The sequence below is a fragment of the Pleurodeles waltl genome, chromosome 3_1, assembly GCF_031143425.1.
Source record: "Pleurodeles waltl isolate 20211129_DDA chromosome 3_1, aPleWal1.hap1.20221129, whole genome shotgun sequence".
NCBI lineage: Eukaryota > Metazoa > Chordata > Amphibia > Caudata > Salamandridae > Pleurodeles > Pleurodeles waltl.
Genome location: NC_090440.1, coordinates 849,178,457 through 849,196,546, shown reverse-complemented (window position 1 = coordinate 849,196,546; position 18,090 = coordinate 849,178,457). Strand labels below are relative to the sequence as shown.

The window sequence follows — 18,090 nt, the reverse complement described above, 5'->3', positions numbered from 1 at the left end:
TGGTTGCTACATCTGGCCCTAAGTGTTTTATAGGATAATGATACCAGTTGTAGATATTTGATTTGGTACCTCGTAGTAGTTGACATAATTGTTTCAAAGCTGTATTGAGTATGTTTTTTTTTTATTTTGATTTGTTGGTGCGATGCCAGATTTTTTCATATAGAACATTGTCCGCCTTCAGTTTTCTTATCATTATGACTGTGTTAGGGGATGCTTAGAACAGAAGTATTTTGCTATTAAATGTCTAATGTTAATTTGACGTGTTTCGTGTCTCTTTCAGGCCAAAACTGCAGCTTTAGTTTACAAGGTCCAAATGGAACTGTAGAGAGCCCGGGATTTCCATACGGATACCCAAATTACGCAAACTGCACGTGGACATTGACGGCTGAAGAGCAGAACCGAATACAATTAGTCTTCCAGTCATTCGCTCTTGAGGAGGACTTTGACGTGCTCACAGTTTACGACGGAGTCCCTCAGCCACTAAATCTAAAGACAAGGTAAACTATTCGAATATTCTAGCCAAGTGATGGACTTTACTGTGAATAAATATCACGTTGCATCATATTTAGAGCAGCGCCTTTTGATTTGATCTGAAATCATATAAAGTAGTCTTAGACAACCACGTGGATTTTATAATTGGTCCTTGATAATAAATCAGTATATAGTATAGGATTCTCCTTTTTCTCATACACAATGAACTTTGCTACTATCTCTAGATCGGTGAATAAAGTTTGCTGTGTTCTCTCTTACTGTATTTGCATGTGAAGTTAATTGCATATGTTTGATGTAATATGCAATATAGCACGTACATGTTATAAGACAATGTATTTTGATTACCTAATTTAGTTGCATGCATATTTTATGCTTGCCTTTATTAACAAACACATAAAAGCAATTCCACCCTCTAACATACCATGACGTTTGGCATGGCCATTTAACTGTTTCAGTGTAATGTTCAACTTTATTACCTTTTTCAATATTGTGCAGTTATTCTAGAAAACAGACCTGTAATACATTTGAATCAAAGTTATTTTAATCTGAGATGGTAGTTCATGTGGATTTAAAATGCATGAATAAATCTACGTTAGAATGATTTAAGTACATATATAGAAGCTGACAATGAAAAAAAGTATATATTTATCATTAGTAAACAGCTAATGGGTTTGTTCTTCATCTCAGCCAAATGTGATAAATAGTGGATGCCTGAAAATATAGAGGCCATAACTTGACTAGGAGTGAAATACAGTAGAGATTCCAATACATCAGACAGAAAGAAACAGGGACTAGGAACAATACAACCGCACTACAGTAGCATTGTTTGTAAGATGACATATGTTGGTTCCATGTTTAATTTAATAAAATCTCCAAATTACAACATGATCAACATAGCTATTGTATTGGGCATCTAGTTGCAGGATGTTTGGTGAAGGTGCTATCACATTTGGAGGGAGCTGTTCATAAGTGCTGAGAATACATCATCAAGCCTTTGTAGCAGAGCAAACTTCTTGTGGAATAGTTGAGTTTTAAATCTCCGTAAGTCACATATAGTGGATATTGACATACATATAGTGTGCTAATATGTGACTTAATATCTTCAGTTTTAAATTATTAGTGATCCACAATTTATTTCCAGAAGATTTTAAAACATTTCTAACAATAACCAAAGCATTTTATATTCTAGGGCATGTGTATGAATCATTAGCAGCAGGTAAACATGGAACTCTTCATGCCACAATTCTGCACAACAATCATATTGAAACTTGATGTAGAAGTGATATAGACAGGAGATTTGGGGGAAGCAATATGAAGAGTTGAAGAAGTAGTTTCTTGGATGAAACAAAGCTTGAAGTTTTAAAAAGCTTCTCCTTTATATTGAGCTGCAGTTATCCTAGCTGGCTTCTATTTTGGATCCTTGATTTTTAAATCAGATGACACTCTTAATATATGAATGTCATCTGGACGTGCCCAAACATTCTAATATGCACTGCTTCCTAAATATATTTGTATGTCGTAGGATTCGTTGGCATCTTTTTGAATTCAAACACCTAACAAAATATGCCGCACAATGTAGGCAGCTTGAGAATGACATGACATTTGTCACTGTTTCTACACAACCAAGGCGTAGCATTATGAAACATACTTCAAGAAGATTGGGAACTGTCTGTAACTACAGCTGAAATCAGCATTGTTAGTAAGGATGACAAAAAGGGTGCAAACGCGTATTGATGGACTCTTCCTGCAAATTGTGAAAAAAAAGAGTGTTTACTATGTCTGCGAATGTGCAATATCATTCATTGTTTGTAGTAATAAGTAATCTGTTTTTCTTCTGTTATCATAATAAAAAAAATAAATGAAGTCCACACTTTGGACTTTATTTGAGAAGATCCAGCAAACTACTAGTTTGCTATTTTGACAGTATGGGCGTGTCATGATCATGTAAGCTTCCTACAAATATTCACAATGTTTTCCGGTTTAAACATTTCCCTATTACGATCTGATTTTGGTGAAAGGAATTCACCTATTGATGTCTACCTACAACATCTTGCAGAGGTTGTTATGTCACGTCTTCCTTTACTCAAATCATTCAGTTGCATCATCACAGAAACTACTAGATGACTGGAAATACAGCCCTTAATTCTTAGAGGAAATGTAATGAAAAAAGCAGGGCCAGTCTGGCCTGCTGTAACAAGTGGAAGACTTTGCTCAACAGGCCTATACCGCTGCTAGACATTTGGGTCAGGGTCATCCAGGGGCAGTTACATGTCAGACAATGATGCAGTTGCCTTTGCTTTTTAATACACAGCTTTTAGCATGAACAACATTGCCCCCTTGCGAAAACTTTTCTTTTTTTATGTAAACTTCACAATATTTCCAAGATGCAGTCCTGAATGTAAGACAAGAGCAGTTTAAAAAAATATATATTTCATGCTGATGTAAAAGTGGGCTGGCTGGATCCTCTCGACCTCTCTCTGGTTCCCGCTGCCTCTGTGAGTATGTGGGTATCTTTATGAAATCAAATCCCTTGAATCGTTTCCCTTGAATCCTGTGCCTGGCCTGGACAAATCTTCTTTTTAGAATTCCAGAGACTAAGGTACGATCTCCCCCCTATTTCCTTTCTGTATCACTTGTGTAGAATGACTTTTCCTCCTCATGCTTGGATTTCAGTAATATTATATATCTTGATTTTCCCCCTAAATTGATGATATTAGGTTCAAAACTGCTGCTTATAAGCTGTTCACTAGAAGAACTTGACCATGTCTTCTGTATTCTTTGTTCTATTAATTGGGTATTGGTCCTTCTTCAGCCGGGGAAATGGAAATCATTCTCCCTAGCCCACAATACAAACTTTGGAGCCAAATCTTCCACGCCTTGGTCTCCTCTGGTTCTATACCATTGTCAATAGCAAATAAGTTCTCCTCACCACAATTTACTGTCTGCTCCATCATCAAAAAGGCCTAAAAAGAGGACAATGATTTGTTGGTGAGGCCGCCTGTTGGGAAAAGCTCCTCCCTTGCCCTGTGAATTCTAAAATTCATGGCAGCCGTTACAACCTGACAGACTCTATGGGTTTTAGCTCACAGAAACTGTATCTCTGAGTATAGCTCTAAAATGTCAATTTGTATACTAGTGTGTTAATACTTTGCTCAATCAAATTCCCCATTATCATAAGCATGTTACACACTTTACACCACACTGAAAGCCCTTTTAGAGACATTTGACCATCAGAAATTCTGTCAATAGCTCCTTAAGAGCAGGAGTGAGGCACAACTCTATGCGTGAGCTTATTGGATGGCGACTGTCCGTGGCTTCCTAGCATCTGAAAAAAGCCCATAAGGATACATTTAACTTAATGATTCTTATCTAAAGACAAATGTACAGAATCGATCTTTAGCGATGCCACAGCCAGATAATGCTGGAAATAGAGGAGAATACACATGTACGCCATACATCTCAATTAGAAGGTGCGCATCAAAATGGACTTGCCCATAGGCTGTTGGCCCTGAGGAATGGAATCTACTTCTGGGACCAAAATGAAAGTTGTGCGTATTAAATAGAGGGGACTAGGAAGGGTTCTCATTCTGAATACATTGACATGTATACACTTGTGATGCTTACAATGTTCTAATTATATACTTTTAGTTACCACTTAAATCGGCTTGTTGTCTTTCCTCAGTTATTCGGTTCTTCACACTGAGTACATTTCACTCTGCTGTTCTGCTTCATCAGTTCTTTCTTTTTGCCCATGTAAATCTCTCTCTTTTTATCCCTTCTCTGATCTAGCATGATTTACACCCTTTTTCGTATCTTCAGCACTGTTGTTAACTTCTTCTAATAGTCCCTCCATAATTTCTTTAGGTTTGCCATCTTCTTAATTTGGCCTTCCATTCTTCTATCCCTTGACATGTTTTGCATTTTTCACTTCCCTCACCACGTCTGTAGCCCATTTTCTGTGACCTTACATCACTTTTTAAGTCCTTAATCTAGCTCAGTCCTCATAACACAGAACCAGCGCTTCCTTACAGGGAAATAAAATCAGAAAAAGAGGTACTACCTAGTGACAGTACAAATGTAATGCAAAGGAACTAAAAAATACCTTTTTAAGTATTTGGGAAGCTATCCAGCAGACATTTTTCAATTTTTCCCGCAATGTTGATAATCCTTGCAATGGTCGGGCTCCTGCAAAGAACATTCTAACAGCGCCCACTGTCTTCCTCCCTGCAACAGTGTTACACTCTTGAAGTTAAAAAGCCTGAGTGGGGTTGAACAGAGACAGGAGCCAGAACACACCCCAGATCAGAAATTTTTTGAAACTAAAGTATGCATCTCTGTATACTATTTGCCCCATCTGTCTTAGAGGGTAGTACTCATGCAGTTCTGTTCATCTTCTGAAGGAAGAAGATTTCCAGATTGGTGGGCTCTATGGCTATCTCACCCTATAAGCAGCGATCTAAATAACATAGATACAGATGATAAAATGGGTCCGCTTGCATGCGTCCATGTAAGGGTGGAATGCATTAGTTTGGTAAGGGATAATGCCATAAATTGACCTCTGTTCTAAATTATCTGTTGAAGGAATGTATAGTTAATAGATAGGTGATGTTAGTTATAACAAATATAAACACAAGCCTCCTTATGGATGGCCCTCCTTCTACCATTTCAGCATGTATTGGCAATCTTGGGGCGAGTGGCTTGTATGGATGCTGAGAGCTTCAGATAGGGTGCCTTGTTCAATGCCTTCCAAGAATGAACACTAGAGTGGTAGATTTGACCCATCAGAGGGTGCATTGTCACACACTGGAGATACAACAAAGGATTTCTTATTGCTGCCAAGACCTGTGCATCAATGACAAAATATGATATCCACTGCCTGATGATTGAATACAATTACTGAAACCATAAGGTTTGGCTGCAGAAGCAATCTCGGGGTGAAGCAAAGCCATGAGTCAATAAAGGTACCAAAAGTGCCTTTTTCATGTCCCTAGTTTGAATTTGTGACAAAACAGAGTATATGTTACTGTTAGACTTTTCATAGCGTGGTCTCCCTTAACTTTTTGCCTCTCTTCCCCAGGTTGTTGATGTGTGCTGGAGTCTGATTTTGCTGTTTTTGTTACTCTGGGCACTTTACCACTGCTAACCAGTGCTAAAGTGCAAGTGCTCCTTTACAAAATGTGTATATAATTGGCTTATTCATGATTGGCATATTTGATTTATTAGTAAGTCCCTAGTACAGTGCACTAGAGGTGCCCAGGGCCTGTAAATCAAATGCTGCTAGTGGGCCTGCAGCACTAGTTGTGCCACCCACATAAGTAACTCTGTAATCATGTCTCAGACCTGCCATTGCAGTGTCTGTGTGTGCAGTTTTAACTGTAAATTCGACTTGGCAAGTGTACCCACTTGCCAGGCCTAAACCGTCCCTTTTCTTACATGTAAGGCACCCCTAAGGTAGGCCTCAGGTAGCCCCAAGGGCAGGGTGCAGTGTATGGTTAAGGTAGGACATATAGTAATGTGTTTTATATGTCCTGACAGTGAAATATTGCTAAATTCATTTTTCACTGTTGCAAGGCCTGTCCCTCTCATAGGGTAACATGGGGGCTACCTTTAAATGTGATTAAAGTGTAGCTTCCCTTTGGGGGCAGATGGACATGTGGAGTTTGGGGTCTCTGAGCTCACAATTTAAAAATACATCTTTTAGTAAAGTTGATTTTAAGATTGTGTGTTTGAATATGACTCTTTTAGAAAGTGAGCATCTTCTTCCTTATACCATTTCTGTGACTCTGCCTGTTTGTGGATTCCCTCTCTGGGTCAGTTTGACAGTTGGGATGGTTGCACCTCACACTAGACAGTGACACAAAGGGAGCTGGGGTGTAGCCTGCATATCCTGATGAGCCATCTGTGCTAGGAGGGAGGGGAGAAGTGGTCACTTACACCTGAAAGAGCTGTGCCTGCCCTCACACAATGCAGTCTCCAACCCCCTGGTTTGTGACTGGGGCCTGGCATGGGCAAGGCAGGATTTCACAAACAATAGAGACTTTACTTTGAAGTAGGCCTGCTTCATAGGAGAAATTGGGTAAAAGAAGGGCACCCAAAACTACAGACTTTCGAACACTTCTGGAAACCAAGAGGAACCTCTGCCTGGAGAAGAGCTGAAGAGCTTAGGAAGAAGAGCTGCCCTGCCTGTGACTGTGCTTTGTGGCGCTATCCTGCAGTTGCTGCTTCTGCCAGAGTAAGAGGGCAAAGACTGGACATTGTGTGCCTTCCATCTTGTGAAGATCTCCAAGGGCTTGATTTAGAGCTTGCCTCCTGTTGTTTGAAGTCTCAGGGACAGCAAAGACTTCTCTCTGCCAGCACCTGGAGTCTCTGGAGAGACTCCTACTCTGCTCTGTGGTGCCCATTCAGTTCCTGGGACCCTGAAAGGAGAAGCTGGCAGCCTAAGATGAAGTAATCCACAGACAGAACGCCGTGCGAGGAAAAGATCGATGCAACTCTGATCTGCGTCTGGTAAATAGACACGCCTCCGGCTTCGCTGCTGAAAATCAACGCTCGCCTGTAACGTGACCGAAGAATTGACGCACGGAGCTGGAGAAACGACGCACAGCATCGCTGACGGAGGCTGGTGAGATCGCAACCCGCGCTGCGTGGTATTCGGATCATCGTGCGGCTGGATTTCAGACACAGACACCGCTGGACGTGTGAAAACAACGCAAGGCCTGCCCGGACCCGAGAGTGCTGACCGGATCGACGCATCGCTCTCCTGCAGAGAGAAGAAACGACATGCCTGACCCGACGAAAGGAGAAACGACGCAAGGTCTCGCTCGTGAGTGAAATCGACGCATTGCTAGCCCTTTTTGACGCACACTCACCTGTGCAAGGATATTTTTGACGCACCTAAGGTTCATTTTCATGGTAACAGTGTTAGTGTGTGTTTTAAATTGCATAAAGACTCTTTTTGCTTTTTAATTGATAACTTGACTTGTGTATTGTGGATTTTTGTCGTTTTGGTCTTGTTCTGTTTAGATAAATATTCACAATTTTTCTAAACCTGTGTTGTGTCATTTTGTAGTGTTTTCATTAAGTTACTGTGTGTGTTGGTACAAGTACTTCACACCTAGCACTCTGACGTTAAGCCTACTGCTGCTACCAAGCTACCAAGAGGGTAAACAGGGGATAGCTGAGGGTGACTCTCTTTTCCCCTGACTAGAGTGAGGGTCCTTGCTTGAACAGGGGGTAACCTGACTGTCAACCAAAGACCCCATTTCTAACAGTTACATATGTAGAGCCTCTTGGAATCTCCTTCATTGTCTAGGATGTAAAGTTCATTGCTATTCAACCTACAGGGAAAGGTGAGGGGTCAACCTAACTATGCAGTTTGGGCCTGGACATGCCAGATATGAAGGCAGGCATGCCCCTTGGGGTCTCTGTAGAACAGTGCTCTTAGTGGCCCATTGCACAGCTATATCTATGTCGTCTTGATTCCTACTAGTTCTGTCTCCTTACTAAATGAGGGCTCTCAGAAGAAGCCTATAATAGAACTAATCAATGAAGCAGTGCAAGTGGAGGAAAAACAGGCAAGGCCCTAATCGGAGTAATGATACATAAGAATAATAATAAAAAGACAGAGACCATGTATAAGCAAAGGAAACAGAGGAAAACCAATGTGTGTAAATAATTTCCAAATATATCCTAGATTAATAGCTACATAGAGTTCGCTTAGACCCTCCGGAGGGTCAGCTGACAAAGTACCTTGATTGGGGCAATCGTTGAAGACTTGATGCATCAGTTTAGATTCACGTGGTCGGGTAGATGCATCCTTGTCGAGCCTCACAGTCAGGTTGCGCATCGCTATTGAACCCCTTTCAATGCATGCGATGTGTAATCATTGAGCCGCAGAGCGATGTCTTCGCATCAACACTGCATCACCATCAAACTTCGCAGTCGGGTCCTGCATCAATATCGAATTGGCACTGCATTGGCGTCGGAGGGCACTGCCTCGGTTCGGAGCAGTGCAGTGGCCTCTGCATACATTTTTTAAAAGAAACGGCTGCAAAGTCCACTTTCCCAGGACTCAATTCACACCGCTTGGCAGTGCAGGATTCACAGTATCAGAGTCCAGCAGCTGAAGCAGTGTTGAGGGAAGTCTTTGCTGGCCCTAAGACTTCCAGAATGGGAGGCAAGCCAGCAAGGCCTTGGAGTCACATGGTTATGGGGATAAATAAATGCAGGTCCAGTCCTTCTTATTCCCAGGAAAAGAAGGCAGCAGGCAGCGGGCAGGCAGAGCATAGCAGGATTCCAGCAAAGTCTAGCAGAGTTCCTGCAGAGTGGCAGACCTTTCAGCAGCACGGCAGTCCTTCTTCCTGGCAGAGTATCCTCAGATCCAGAACTGTACTGATTTGGTAGGTCAGAAGTCTATTTCTGATTCCCAGTGGTGCCTTTGAAGAAGGGGTGGCTTCAAAGAGGAGCTTTGAAGTGCACATAGGGCCTCCCTTCCCTGCCCTGACTCCAGACACACTACAGGAGGTGATGCAGCTCTTTGTATAGGGACAGGCACAGCCCTATTCAGATGCAAGTATCAGCTCCTCCCTCCCATCTAGCCCAGGAAGCCTCATCAGCCTGGTGATGGGTCATCAGGATGTAACTGGCACACCTCAGTTCCATTTGTGTGTGACTGTCTAAAGGGAAAGCACAACGCCTAGCTATCACTCAACCTAGATATGTATTTGAAGCAGGAAGTAGGCACCCAGAGATTAAGAACAGAAAATGCTGACTTTCTAAAAGTGGCATTTTAAAAGTTGTAATAAAAAATCCAACTTTACCATTACAGATGATTCATTATCACAAGTCTATACCAAACATGGCTGTCCTAACCCTCCCCAAATAGTAATTACACTTAATATATGTATGAAGGAATCCCCAGAGCTCTCTTATGAGAGGTGTAGGCCTCACAGCAGTTAAAAAGAAATTAGTAGTTTTTCACTACCAGGACATGCAAAACTAAGTAGCACATATCCTGCCTTTTACTTACACTGCACCCTGCCCTATGGGTATTCGAGGGTGCACGTTATGGGCATCTTATTGGTAATAAATGGGGAGTTTAAGGCTTGGGAATAGGGTGTAAGTGCCTAGACGACATGGCAGTGAAACTGCATACACAGGCTCTACTGTGGAAGGTCTTAAACATGTTTAAAGGGCTACTTAAGTGGGTGGCACAATCAGTGCTGCAGGCCCACTAGTAACATTTGATTTACAGACCCTAGGCACATATAGTGTACTTTACTGGGTGTTACAAGTAAATTAAATATACCAAATGTGGATACACCAACGTTACCATGTTTTAGGGAAGTAAGCTCATGCATTTTAGCACTTGTTACCAGTGGTTAAGTGCCCAGAGCCCTGAGGCCAACAAAAACAGATCAGCAAAAATGAGGCAAAGCTGGCAAAAGTTTGGAGGAAGACCACCTAAGACTGTCTGGTCTAACAGAGATCCATAAAGCAAGGTACCAAGTATAGCAACTGCATTAGGTTAACCGCAAAGAAAATACTGTTGGTTAACACTGAGGCACTATGGTTCAAATGACTGTAGTTCAATTCCTAATTAAGCACTGTAAGACTAGAGACCATATATAGCAAGCTGTGGGAGACTGGGAGAAATTAGCAGAATCACAGTACTAGGAAGGAATGCACCAGGCCTGCATGCCTATTAACAAAAGTGAGTTAGGACGAGCACGATAAAGAGATAGGATGGATGGGTATGAGTTGTACCAAGACTCAAGAGAGAGGCAAATAGGCAAAATGAACAAGGGAAGGAAGATTTTCCCATGTGGAAAAGGAGCAAGGGGGAAAAAGCTATCACAGTTGACTAGTGAAAATTCACAAAAAGAAATACCTTTGATGTATGATGTATAACCAATAGGTTGGAAGAGGTAACCAATGAAATATTAGACAGTCAATAAAACATAACATGAAAACAAAAACCTTATGAGAGAGAAAGAGCATTGACAGCAAAAAAAAGAAGAATTCTGCCTTTGGGCTGGATAGGTTTATACTTGTGTTTGCATTGTGATGTTAATTGCATATCATTTGTTATTGTTTTGTTTCTGTTGAGTTTTGAGAGTCAATATAAGTAATTTGCTTAATATTTGTGACTTTCATAAAATCAGCATAATCCCTGAAGTAGTAAAGATCAACTAGAATCGCCTGTGGTGAGAGTAAGGTGTTTCCTGTTAACCAGAAGCCTCCTTGATTCACCTGAGTAGCTTGGACCAGGAGTCGAGTATTAGCGTAAGGAAGGTGGTGTGAAGTTTGAAGTAGATACACAGATGCAGTAGAAAAGAAATATTGGACATACAATAAATATAATAGTCTCCCTGTGGTTCTGCTCCAAAAAGGTAATAAGAAAATGCTGCTAATGTGTACTATGGTTAAAAGTAACAAGCTTGTTGTTGGCCTCAGGTTTCTAAATGTAACCATTCAAGAGATATGGTCAAATATGATTCTTGGCAAGTCCTATGTTCTGTTTATAGAAACCTGATCTGTGTGCAATTTCACTGGTCCATACAAAGGGTGACATGGACTTTCACCCTCCTTAATTAGGGACTCCCAGACCACCAGGAAAGTACATTTCTTACTTTGTTAGCACTAGGTACAAAGGATCAGTTGCCCATATTGTTAGAATACTCCTTTCCAAAAAAATAACCAACTAGAAGTTCTCCATTCCCAAGCAGCAATTTTAATCCAAGCTCAGCTTGGTTAAAAAGTGCACAAGGGACCTCATAGTTCTTTACCACATGCCCATGACTCAGAAGCACTGGAGCTGGCTAGTTACTGGACCACCTTTCATCTAGGCAATGTCATGAAGGAATCCACGGGTATCTGTGGGACATTCTGTGTACACAGCCCTCAGGCTTGTGGTGGACCCCTACTCACAACATGCAAGGGATATGGCGGAAGCTACCAGGAAGGGTGCAGGGGACAAAGTAGCTTTCCCTAAAAGGGTCACTGTCTTGAGCAGATTAACACACTCATCAGCAGAGTTACTACTCTGGCGCATAGATAGGGTGGACAGCTCATCTGCACTTGGTTGTAGATGCTGTTTCTTTTCGCTGTCTCTGGTGACCGACCGTCTCTGGTGACAGTATCTGGATAGTTCTGGGAGCTGTTAGACAGCGGTTCTGGCTCCTTCAGCTGACTGGTATCACCTCAAAAAAGTGTCCGCTTTTGGGCAGCAGGCAGGGCAGATGGCAGCAGGATCTTGGACAGAACTTCAGTCTTGTCTTCTTGACGATACAAGCAGCATTTAGTTCTGGTGCCGACAACATTCCATGTTGGTGCAGTTCAATATAACTTTGCAAATTGCTGGATTGGAGCTAAGCATATGCTTGCAGTCTGTGGCAGTTAGGGGACAGACTTTCTGTTTCTTGAATTGACAAAAGGCATCTTGCACGGGATTTTGTCTGTATTCCAATCCTCAGCCAGACTGGAGCAAAACAGCTCCTCAAAAGGAGCTTCCTTCATCTGTTTACTGAGCGGGTTTGACAGGACCCTTCATATTAAGCTACCTGAAGGGAAGGTGTATCTTTTCTTCGCAGACAGGAGAGAAAGAAGAAGGTTTGTGTTAGGGGTACAGATCAGTGTTATGCAAAGGTTCCTTTTGAACCCACGAGTAGTTATGGCAATGTGGGACAAAACAGAAGCGCAAAAGGGAGCATTGCCCCTGGGAAGAGGAGAAGCTCCCCTTTCTCAGGTGCACATTCCTTTTTGTATCACACTGTTCTGCTACATAGCACATAATTAAACACTTGAACACTTGTTATCAGTAACCCCATACTGTTGATGTGAGCTTAAAGAGTCTTAGCTGTGATGGGTGGAAGCAACTGGGCTTTACCTGGGGGATTTAGTATGCCTTGCAACTAAGGTGCAGCACAAAATATACACACAAAAATATAAATTCATTGACACCAGCCAATACCCTCAGTAACTTAGTAGATGATGGCTCTGACTGGGTAAACAGGGGTTACTGTGCAGGTAGTTCCATAGTTTTGAGGCCAGTAGGGTAGATGGCGCCTGTAAATAAATATAGGGGAGCCATTTTAAAGCCATGTGAAAAGGACTGGGTGGAACAGCTGTTACAAAACATTGTTGACATTTGTCCTTAAAAAGTAGGTGAATTAAGAAAGCCACTGGTGTCTATAGCATGATCAAAAAGTTTGGGTAAAACTGGAGACATTTACGAAGTTGCTATTGGTTAAAGCAAACGTTTTACCGATGATTAAAGGAGGGTGGGAGCACACTGCCTCACATCCCAGCACTCTGTTCGCCGGAATGCATTATGATAGATGCAGCGCTGATAACACTTCAGTGACCGTGTTTAGTTTCCCCCCAGTGTTGGTGTAGCCAGTGCTGTGCATCTCAAGACATGTTTCAGGATTGTTGTCCATCAGCAGAGAGCAACACATCATTTTAGGGGGACCTGGAATGCTGCTTACAGTCTTCTCAGGTCTCTGTAGCTCTCACTGAGAGCAGGCGCATCAGCCAGAGCTGGTCAGCCCAAGGGAGCCTCTTCAAACAAGAGGAGGGTTTACCAACCTAGGCCGATCTCACCCTCTCAAAGGTTTAGTTAGGATACAAGAGACAGATCTGAGCCTTCTCCTTACACAATAAAGTTGGTTATAAGTTTAAGCCGGCCATGAATCTAATTTACTGCAGTCACCTAAGCTTTGGTTTTGGGAATTGTTCCCCTGTTTTAGACAAACGTAATCCTCCTGTCTTCTCCGATGATATTGTATTGTCTCATAAGACATAGAATTTTTGAGCAGACTATAGTATAAGAGGATTTAAAACCTTATAATAACTCAGGAAGAGGGATCATTTTCAGAGGCAGGTCGGCAGCAAGGAGTGATATAAAGAAATGCTTCTACTTGATAATCACAAATCTATATCCTAAACACAGTGCAGAGATTACAATATGGTGGGAATATTCTGCAGTATATGCGTGCCTTATAGAATGGGTTGGAAACGTGGATGTTTGGAACAACTGTGTTATTTTAAAAAAGACCTAAATAGGGCTGGCATATGTTCCTCCTGGAGATTAGAGACGGACTGCGAAGTTCAAGCAGATAGACTTGCGCATTTGCTCTTTTTTATGAAGAGGCGCTATACTGTGGTTGCAATCTAGGGACCTGAAGTACTGGAAAGCACGTTGCCCAAAATCACACCATTTGATCTTGTGAAGCTCCTAGATACACAGAGTTTTGCCTCTAGAGCTACTGTTCATACAGCCATGCCTTCCCTGCAGATTTTTTTCAACGGGTATAACATGGGTTGGTTTACTGGAGCTCAGAGTCGATATCTAGGGGCCCGGGATGCGAACGATTAATGTCACTGTCTATAACTTCAAATCTCTGCTCTTGAATATATATCCTGGGTCTGGAATTAGCTCCGACTTATGACATTAAAAGAACTATTTGAAAATTAACACAGTAGACATAGGTCAAAATACATTTGTTATTCACCTAATAGACATCAAACTGTAAAACCCTTTTCTATTGCAGAAATGACTATTGGGGGCGCTTTCGTGCGACATTTTAACGATAAACGTGCATACATTCGATTTGAAAGGAAATCATTATATGGGCCTACATTGGATATCTGCTATCTTGAGCAATTTGTGAACTTTTTGTAACACAAATACTTCTGTGCTGAGTCCACATGAGGCCGCAGGAAAGAACATGTCCTCTGGTGGCAGATAAAGACTCCAGTGACAAGAGCAAAGCAAAGCCACGCGCCTGCTACTTTTGACAAGGTATTTTTGGAGCAAGCCCTTCAGACGCAGCGATGATTAATAGTCCATTTTTCCGACTTTTGTGCACAAGTATTGTGGAACACGAAGCTGTCCGCTTGCCTGAGAATGGGGGTTGAAGGCAAATCACCGCCTTAAGCGACTCAGGCTGCTGTCAGGCACCCAATTCACAGTCCCTCACCCTCTCCGGACCAGGCCTCCATTCTGTTTCGCAATTGCATTTTTCCATTCGCCATTTTCCTCATTAAACTTTGCTGCTGATGCCAAACGGAGGGTTTTTCAATCCCAGGCCATCAATTCTCTGTTTTCCCTCAGTCTGCTCTGAGATGGTGTCTCATCCATCACGCCCGCGGTCCAGCCAGGAGATGTGTTGCTGTGTGTCATTTAGTAAGACTCAGGCTCCCAGACCACTCTACGGGGAAAGGAGCGGAGGGACAGAAATGCCGCCTCGGCGGTGAAAATGTCCTTAAATGATTCCCCGCCATTACCTGGGTACAAATGAAATAGTTGTCTGTTGCCCAGCAATATTTTCATTCGGTCTCCCTCCAACCTCTGGCGCCCTGGGAGGTTTGTTGATTTTTTTTTCTGACTTCGCAAACAGGTACATCCTTCAAGGCTGATGGATTATGGATTCACTCAGTTGCTCTAAATTGAAGCAGATCTTTATTTCCGGGGTTGTTGTTAATTACCGATGAGAGGCGTTATGTAACAAGTGATCAAGAACAAAGGGCCCTGTTGAGGGTCACACATCTTTCTTTAAATATGGACATGAGTGTTCGCTTGCCCGCTTAGAAAGCCGTGGCCGCTGTCTGCCAGCACGGTCATTTTCCCATCAAGGAAACTGATTTTCTATGGTATAGGTGTGTGTGTCAAAAATTGTACATGTATAAATATCAACATTGTTGTTCTTTTTTTCATAGAGAGGTCCACGAACGCGTGTGAAATTCACATAATTTACTTTTGCATATTTACTCAAAATTTCAGGAAAATCAGTCGCAGATTTACAAAATGCAAATTCGTCATTTAGCGATATATGTTACTGCGTAATGTGTCCTCATGTCAAATTTTTATCTGGGATGCATTTTGTTGTAAAAAATATCACTAAAGGAAAAAGTTGGCATGAGTAGCAGCTGCTTAAGATCTGTATTATTCCAGTGCACTTGTGGTAAAATGTTGTTGCATATAGTGCATAGTTACGCAACATGTCGTAATGGCTTTAATTTCAGGAATTTTGCCTAACACGCTTACCCTGATATTCCTGAAATTACTCAAATTACACAGGCGTTATTTACATTTCAATAGTTTCAACTGCCATCATGGACAAGAGTAGAAAAGCTCACATGTACTATACGGCCACTCTAGTGCCTTTAACACAAATTATCCCTTTGTTGATACTTTCCCATCTTCATTATTATGTTGTGTATGCCCCCCTTAAACTTTCCTCATGTCTCCCTGAGATTGTTTCCGGGACTAGCAAAGTAACAATATCACTCACAACCCTGTCTTCCATCTCTGTGTTTCATATTCATCCTATCCATATTTATAGACAGAATTAACAGGTGTATATTGTACTTTAATAGTGTCCGTGCTTTTATTTATTGTAAAATGGTTTCTGTTTATTTGTTAACTCCATTTTACGTTCGATAATTTACCTTTTTTTTTTTTTTAATTTGGAAAATACGGTGGCAGGTGGGCTCTGGGGATAGTTTGTTAAGTGTGGTTATTGCTGGTCGCAAATGCCTTTCTTTATACTGTACACCTGTTTTTTTAAAAAAGAGATTCAACTCTCCTCATCAAATTGAAAGGTATTCTATACCATCATGTTAGATTTTTCTGTACCATTCACCCTAAAAAAGATCTTATTATAACACTAGGGTAGTGATTAAAACTCAGCAGGAGCAGCATCCCAGAGAGGAGTACGACTCTTGCTGATTTCATGTGGCCCGGGGTTCCCCACTCAAAATTAGGATATGCGGGAACACAGCCTGATTTTACTGGAGGCATCTCCAGACCTGGTAAACCTATCAGGTCATAGAGGCAGACCCAGAGGGAGAGGCACCCAACCACGTCTACTCCATGAAGCATCATGGAACACTTTCCCAAGAAGCCCCTAAGTCAACCCTATCTTGATTCTTTCCCTAGCCCAGGGGCCCAGCTAAGGTTAGACGAGGCAAGAAAATAGGCCCGATCATCAAAGTAAAAGGGGCAATCGTTAGTTAATTAGAAAGCTAAAACATGTGCTCATGTTTACAAATTGGGGCAGTTTTGAACTTGTAAAGACACACTATACGTGTTTAACATGGTATGGAAGACTGGAGAGAGTTGATATTATTGCAGTCAAGGCTTGTTTTAATATTAGGAACATTAACTGTAAAAAGCGACCCAGCAGACCATAAAACAAGCCCACAAACTGCATAAAACCAGGCCACGCACTTCACTCTCAAACCCTGCCCTCCTGGAACTGTCAGTTTTCCCTAAAGGCCACTTCGACCATAGTCTCAGCACATCAACTACTGCGGCCTCCACCCACCTTTAATCCTTGCTCAGAGCAAGTGGTAAATGTCAGCACAAATGTCTGCACACTCCGAAAAACCTGTGTTTTTCACCTGGTGGCTGAGGAAAGGGAAACAGAGAGATGCATGATGCAGGTGTGAAGAAGAAAAAAAAGAACAGAGTGAATCTGTTGAGCTGTATGAAGAGGAAGGGCAAAGGATGAGAAACAAGAGAGGGGAGCAGCGGGTGAGCTGATACGGTTGCGAGGAGAAGCGAGGAAAGAAAGAGTGAATGAATGATTTAGTGTATGATGTGAAAGAAGAGGGAGATACAGAGGAAGATTGGATGTGTATGTGTTAGAGAGGATAGCGAGAGTCAGAGGAGGCTGACCTGAGGAGGCTTTTTTGACAAAGGAGGGATCGAGTCAAAGATGTGTTAAGGAAAGGCCAGGCTGCCTATCTGATGTGGAGAGGAAAAGCAGAGATAGTGGGTGCTACGAGAGACAACCCTGGAGCCTAAATGATGTGAAGGCAGATCGAGGAGACAAAGGAGCCATGTGCCCGTCACGTTTCTGCTGCAGAAACAAGTGAGCATGTGCCCTATGAAATGAAATGGTGCCTGAGCTATGATGGGAAGGGAGATGGAGGGAGGAGCAGAGAGCAGGTGGCAGAAATAGATGTCCCATGTGTGGTGATGATGAGATGGCGGGCTAAGGCACACGATGGCCTGACATACTTGTCATAAGAGGGGGCGGCGGAGGTGAGGAGGAAGTGTGGGGGTGGAGATTGAGCAGAAACTCCCTGGGGCCTCCAAGAGGAAGACAGACATGGGAAGGTGGGTGGAAACAGAATGGGGAACTGTGCACACACAAGACTGGCTTGGTCTCGTCTAGGAAATTCTGGATGGGGGGCAGGTGAATGGTATCTGGGAACAATGGGGTGAAGGTAGGGGTTTTAGAGCTGTGATGTTCTGCAATGGAAGAAATTTGCAACAGGATGGGGGTGAAGCAGGGCACGAAAAGGGGCAGAATGAGAATTTGGGGAAATGTCATTAGAACTGTTAGCCGGAAGGCTTCAGTAGAAGTTAAACAATTGTTCTAAAGGGTGGTTCCTAATGGTGGTTGGATTATTGATATTTTGTTTGTATTAGTGAGGCCCTGGTGTTTGTCTGTAATGGGTGGGTGGGGATGAATATTAGGAGCACAAAACTGTCTTTTTAAAGTAGATTTTCTACACAGCTTCAAATCACTGCCAAGTTTACGCCATCGCACCTGCAGACTAACAAAGTTTTGGGGTTGAAAGGTC

The 18,090-nt window shown here is 42.3% G+C and overlaps 1 protein-coding gene across 1 annotated transcript in view; it reads left to right on the top strand.

Annotated features, from left to right (window-relative positions):
• The window catches only part of CSMD2 (CUB and Sushi multiple domains 2), a 1,417,205-nt gene that overhangs the window by 148,361 nt on the left and 1,250,754 nt on the right, over window positions 1-18,090 (top strand). The window contains exon 2 of the mRNA XM_069223779.1: window positions 281-497. Within this exon, the coding sequence (XP_069079880.1) occupies window positions 281-497 (217 nt within the window). The remainder of the gene's footprint in view (window positions 1-280; window positions 498-18,090) is intronic.